Raw genomic sequence first — 6,932 nt, forward strand, 5'->3', positions numbered from 1 at the left:
GATTCGGTCGTAGCTGCCATTAGGAATGAAATTCAGTGGGGGAGATGACAGTGGTATCGCGTCGTAGTGTTTTGTGACAGTTGAAGCTCTAACAGATTTAGCATTCACCTGGATGGAAGAGAAGCCCGGTTCTGTTTTGTACCTTGTCATCTTCAGTTGAAGCTCTGAAACTCTGAAGACTGAAATTTCTGAAGAAATCGACATTTTTTGGTGTAGCTCATGGTCTCTGCTACAACCAAATTATTCACACCCAAAAACATTCTCTGTTGCTTATTGGGAGTAAAACAGTGTATCAAGGAGTAAAGCAAAGACCATGTTTTTGGGGGTGATTCATTTGGTTGTGGCAGCTGTGTGTGTATGTTTGCTACGCTGTTTTAAAGAAAGAGAGATGCACAGTTTTGAACCTCTGCAGCTGTTTCCAGAATAGGATATAGATGGCTCTCTGCCTTACGCAGCTGATTCAAACTTGTAGTAATCCAACATCCATGAGAACACATTTGTTGTTTATGTTTGGGTTTGCTTATGGCCCAGTAGAATAGTTATCTAAAAAAAATCCAGACAGGGGACGAACAATCCAGGCCCAAATATGCTGCCGTGCTCCATGCGTGCGAGCGAAGAAAACCCACTACGATTCAACCCTACATCGACGCCTCCATCCCCACATCTACTCACGCCCGGTGGCGAGCAATGATTCCCCACCGCGGTAGGTCCCCGGCGGCGCTGGAAGATGACGACCTGCTGGGGGAGATCCTCCTCCGTCTCCCTCCTATGCCGTCCTCCCTCCCGCGCGCCTACGCTGTCTCCAAGCGCTGGCGGGGCCTCGTCACCTACCACGGATTCCTCCGCCGCTTCCACGCGCACCATCAGGAGCCGCCCCTCCTCGGCGCCTTCTTACATCATCCCGGTGATAAGCTCAAGTTTACTCCTATCCTGCCCGCATCGGACCGCATCCCTCCTCCGTACCTCGACAAAGGGGCCCACTTGCTCAGTTGCCGCCATGGCCGCTTCCTCATCATATACCGGGAGAGTGCGGATGTCCTCGTGTGCAACCACACCACCAGCAACCAGCATCGTTTGCTAATACCACCCGAGTTCAAGGGGAGGTACATCAATGGGGCGGTGTTATGTGCTTCCCGCGAACCGGGCCACGTGCATGGCGATTGCCACTCCACCCCCTTTAAGGTGGTCTTGCTGCTTGTGTGTGCTAAGAAAGGTCGACCTCTCACCTCTGTTTATTCTTATGAGACCGACACATGGGCCGATCTCATCTCAACAGAGTTTCAATATCATGGTTGTTTTGACGATTATTTTAGCACCCTTGTTGGTAATGTACTTTACTGGTCGTTTAAGTATGTGATGAAGGGTATACTTTGGTTTGATTTGGAAAGGCAAATCCTTGATGTGCTCGAGGGGCCTCCCCGTATGTATCATTCGGGCAACCATCAGATCATCCAGGCAGAGGATGGCGCAGTTGGTCTTGCCATGATGTCTCACCATTACAATAACATTCAGATGTGGCAGAGGAATGTGAATTGCCACGGTGTATCCACATGGATGTTGTGGAAGACCATTGAGATGCCTAACATTCTTGGGACCACTCCTCGGGTTGAGGGACAGAAGACCTGGCTGAAATTTATAGTAGGATATGTTGAGGATACCGATGGGATATTTTTATATATGAACGGGAGTGTCTATATGGTTCGACTAGAGTCTATGCAATCTAGGAAGCTTTGCGAAGCACGCAATACTATTACTTACTGTCATTCTTTCAGGAGTTTCTATGCACCAGGTGATTGTTCATTCCTAGTCCTCATATTGTATGAGTGATCTAATCTTGCTATATTTTGTTTGTGGATTCTCGAATACCTTTACTAGATAGATGATTATAGCGACTGTACTGTTTAATATATGTTATCATTCATATAAAATGCTAAATGAGTAACTGGAAAATCAGATGTCAAATGTTTAACTCATTAGGCATGTTTGAAACCTCGGAGCTAGTTTTATTCTTCTATCCAGTATCTCTAATGTTGTTGTTGAGAAATTGTTTAATCCCTCGCTAATGTGTGAAAATACTTTGAAAGAAAGTGAGCTGATCGATACAACTATTAGTTATGTGTTGGTATTACCTACTGATTGACTGGCTGTTATGTAATTATTGTTTTGGTTGTTCATTCATCCGATAGCATGGATGATTTGGAAAAATAATTTACCAGCTCTGCACTACTGTATACTCGATGATAGCTACACATATGTTGTATAGCTTAATTGTATGAATGCATAATCGTATATGTATCTCACATACTTTAATTCTTGATGTGAGCAGGTGGAAGGGAATTAAACTAGCCAGCGGGCCCTATAGATTTACAACTTGGTTACATCTGATTGCATGCGTGATTGCAGTGCAGGCCCTTGATGGCAATGGAGCCAACCAAAGGCTAACATCTGTGTTGTTGCATATCCTGCAGAGACAAGTGGGGAGATGACATGGTGTCTTGACCTAATTCACTTAGTTGTAGCAGCCGTTAGTGTTGGCTATCCTTAATGAGTGGGGAGATGACAGTGTAGCGTGTCTGTGATAGTAACTGATTTGAAAACCCAGCATTTTTGTTTTACATTGCCAAGTGGTTGTGGATGAGAACAGGTTAGTCCTGTCGAAAGTATCATGCCAAGATCAGGTGCAGCAATTCGACTAGTGATCTAAGTAATCCAACCTGAGAATGGGACCAAGGCTCGAAGCCATTTGGCTTGCTGAAACTTTCTCGGATGCCAGGAGTCCTTACCACATACGTTGTGCTGAACCTTATGGACGTGCCTTTCACTCTGGGTAATGTTCTCTGCGCATCTTTGCTGGATCAGTGCAGAGAGCAGACACCACCGTTGTTAGCTAGTTTAGGTTGAGTTCTCCTTTTACATTTTTATGATATGATCTATTCTTTGTCGAGAATGGTGACGACCAGTATTTGCCTGTTTCATCACTATGTATTGGTATTCACGAACAATATTTGTTGAGAACGGTCACAACCAATATTCTGAATGAACTGGGCGATGCTGTTGAAGTTGACATCTTGCTTGTTTGCAAGTGCAACGGTTGTACATACATGCTGGTTGGATCGTATGGATGGAGACTGAATGTATGCTCAGTTTACACCCATGGAACTGGGTTCAGAAGAAAACACCACTCGTCCCTGAGGCCTCAACTATGTAATGGTGCCATGGACAGATGGCGTTCACTTTGGACCTGAACTGTCTGACTCTAAATTAAGCAAACTTGCTGGCATGAAGTGTCTCCCTTCATTTGCTGATGGTCCTGCGATCGTATTCGCACCGAAAAACTTCCTTCCTTCCTTCATTCATTTATTCAGAAGAAGAACCAACATTTCCGTGAGCTAACAGGAAAGAGAGCAGAGTTAAAGTTGCATTTTTACCTACAGTTACACCCATGTTGTTCTTCGCAAAAGCAATCAGGGATTCAGTTGTGAGGGATACTAAGATTTAGTTAATCTAACAATTAGCCGATCCTGCAACCAAAATTGTCATTTCAGATTGGTGACTAAGACGGCTCTGCTCTGCAGTAGTGAGACCAGCAAGTGTAGCTGCAAGTTCAGGTTGTTGTTCATGACTAGCGACGTGACACTAGCAAGCTCATGGTGTTGTTCTTTTCGAAAAAAATAAAGGAATTCAGTTGAGAGGGAAGAGATTCACTTGATTAGTCTAACGATTCGCCAGTCCAGCAACCACAATTGTTAATTAATTCAGCAAGGCGAGATTAGCATGTTGATGACTAAGTTGCTCTGCTCTGCTCTGCAGTCAGTACAACACTAATTATTTTCAGACGATCGATGTTAGTTGTGACTAACAAGTCCACTACAGTAAGCTTTATCATAGTTGAGTAACTAAAAATGTTAAGCTCGTGCATTCTGGAGGTGTCAATCTGGGTGGATGTGTGCTGCGTTTTGCAAATCATAATGATGGCGAGTACACATCCGAATCTGTCGCTGCGTGGGTGGAGCTGGAGTTTATACTTTATAGTAGAGTCTTGTCCGGTGGAAGATCCTCTGGGAGACCTGACGTAGTCCCAAAGCAGGTCCATCACCCAAAAGGCATCACCATAATCACCAGTCCCGCCTTGTGGAGATGACATGTCTGACCAAGTGAATTACTCAATCAAAATACCTGCATTTTTTCTTGATTAGCGAGCTTAGCCATAAGACATTAATGAATGAGCTTGCTAACCTTTCTTGTTTGTGTCGCCTCCGTGCTGCAGGTGACTTTCTTGTTTGTGTCGCCTCCGTGCTGCAGGTGACTCGTTGTCGTTCTCATCAATATGATACTTCTTGAACTGTATGTACACATAGATGCTAAGAAATTAATTTTGATGCCGTCAAAATATAGTTAATGAACATACAGAAGATTAGTCCCGGAAAAGTAAAACATGCATAAGAAGGGCAATAAAAGCATCAGAGGGAGCATATCCAAACTATGTATAATCCATCTAACCATGAGATCTAAAGGCCAAAGTCCTCTCAACTTTGAGCATAAACCATGTTGAGCGCACTAACCAACAACTAATCCCACCAATCAGCAACTAATTGCTTCATACCCCTTCGTCACCCTATGCACATGACACACACCACCTGTCACCTACTGCCGTCGGCCACTACTTATGCGCTGGTTGCTGCTGACCGCTCCTCTTATCTGCCGCCGCCCCATGCATGCCATCTCCACACCCCTCAAACGACCGACAGCTCCTTACATGATGGTTGCCACCGCCCCACGCACGACGACCCCTCCTGGCCTCCCCATGTGCCACGGCTATTGCCGGACCGCAATGGCGCCAACAACGTTGTCTTGCTAATCTCCATGGCGCTCCGCGTTGTGTGTTCCCCCACCGTCGATTAGTATAGGGAGGCAGGTAGAGTGAAAGTGGCAGAACTGCCACCAGCCATCGTGAGCTCTTCTTTCACTTCCCCCACAACGCTCTTTTCACCTTCGCTGGATCCCGAAGTTGTCCCATTCACTTCCTCATGGACTTCTCCTACCGGATCCGGTGGAGGGTATTTGACTTCATCATCTCAAATCCAACTCCTCCCAATCCCAAGGTATTGATGCGGATTTCTTGTAAGCTATAGATGCCAATTTCACTTTATATGTTGGATCAAAGGAAAGGGTAGATAGCTTACCTGGCACTTTACAAATCTGACTACTTTTCTGCATTACCTGGCACTTTGCAAATCTGACTAAAGGTATGGTTTGTATTTGACTACTTCCATTAAATATATGATATGTATTTGACTACTTCCAATAGATATATGATATGCAAAGATAATTTTCTGCTGGTTTAACCACGTTTTACTATGTTATATGCATGAATTATACATAGTGCATTCTGTTTATGTATTTTAAAATGTATATTTTATATAGTTTGGCTTTCCATTACATTACCATGCTTCTTGATTGTTTTCTCTTTAGATATTAAGCAACAATTAAAGATGAAAGCATTATATTATAGCAACGGCTGACAAAATAGAAATAGCTTCTACATGTTGTACTTATGTTTCATGGTTTAAAACAGTTGGCGGTCACAATTGATGTGAAACCATGAGTAGAACCGCAACTCATAACATGCTAGATGCGATGGGTTACTGAGTAGAGAACAAGATAATTTATTGCAAGGTTTCAAATATGATTTCTAACATGAATACAATTATTCCCTTGGCTTTCATGGACTCAAGGCGGAATATGATTCTATCCAAGTGATAAATCATCGCGGAGTGTGTAGATGCAGTTACATTGATTGGTAAGGTCATTTTAAGCATTGTTTTCGTTCAGCTAATCGAGCAGCTCATCTGCTAGCGAATCATAGTTATTGTCATAAACTTTCTTTCAGTTGGTTGGATCAGCCCCCTGAGTTTGTTGTCAGTAAGCTCATGAACGATATGACCAGGTTTTAATTTCAATAAAGCTAGCCATAATGGACTACCATAAAAAAAACATACGAAGCTTTGTGTTTGTTTGTTTTGGCACTCCCACTATGCCAGTTTATAAGTTTATTAAAAAATTTACCTGGTTTTTCTACATGTATATTGCATGATGACTTGTTTTATTCCGTTCTTTTATTTACATACATTGTCCCTTTAATTTTCAACAGTACATTTTTTCTAACAATACATTCTATTTCGTAATAAAAAGGAAAGAAAACTTATTTCCTGGGTATAATGTATACATGAAATACATTCTGGCGAGGCAGCATGTAGTTTTGTTTTTGTTTTGGCAGCACGTATTTAACCAAGTGAACTGGAATGACGTACAGCACAATCCCATCAGTCAATGTGAAAATAGAACTACCATCAGATGGCGTCCACTTGCCACCCCCTCCCAAGCGAACGTCGGCTGGGTAACATTCACCGAAAAATAAATGTAGAAAAGGAAACACTCCATCTATCATATTTGTACGCCAAAAAAACATATAGTCTGGAAAATTGTCAAAATTCAACCAGTCCAAAGGCCTTGTCTCCCCCACAATCTCTCCATACGAGCAATCGATGTAGAGTCCAGGGATTATTCTTCTTTCGAAAACAAGTTTCACCTCAGAAGACATTTGTTTGCTTTTACAACTATTTTTCTTGTTTTCATAGGGTTTTTCATACTACTCCCTCCATTTTTACATACAAGGCCACAAACTCAAATTACAGATACCAATATAAAATTTAATGCTTGCTTTGCAAGTCAACTTTTCTTTTCGTTTACTGGGATCATTAATACCCCACATGCATGCAAGAAAACTGAGTGGAGGAAGTAGTTGACTGTCATTATCACTGCTTGCATGCAACTATTAAACAAGTTGCTAGTACGAGAAAATATTATTTATTTTGCTTCGATTACTGTTGGTGGCCTTATATAGATGCAAAACGTATATTCCATAGTGGCCT

The 6,932-nt window shown here is 42.6% G+C and overlaps 1 protein-coding gene across 1 annotated transcript; it reads left to right on the top strand.

Annotated features, from left to right (window-relative positions):
- The first annotated feature begins 687 nt into the window (after positions 1-687).
- On the top strand, positions 688-2,346 carry LOC147962788 (uncharacterized). The gene is made up of 2 exons (XM_087534396.1): positions 688-1,789; positions 2,327-2,346. The coding sequence occupies exons 1-2, from the start codon at positions 688-690 to the stop codon at positions 2,344-2,346; spliced, it is 1,122 nt and encodes a 373-aa protein (XP_087390522.1).
- The last annotated feature ends 4,586 nt before the right edge of the window (positions 2,347-6,932 follow it).

This window comes from Triticum urartu, chromosome 7A (genome assembly GCF_056163025.1).
Source record: "Triticum urartu cultivar PI428250 chromosome 7A, HENAU_Tu73, whole genome shotgun sequence".
Classification (NCBI taxonomy): domain Eukaryota; kingdom Viridiplantae; phylum Streptophyta; class Magnoliopsida; order Poales; family Poaceae; genus Triticum; species Triticum urartu.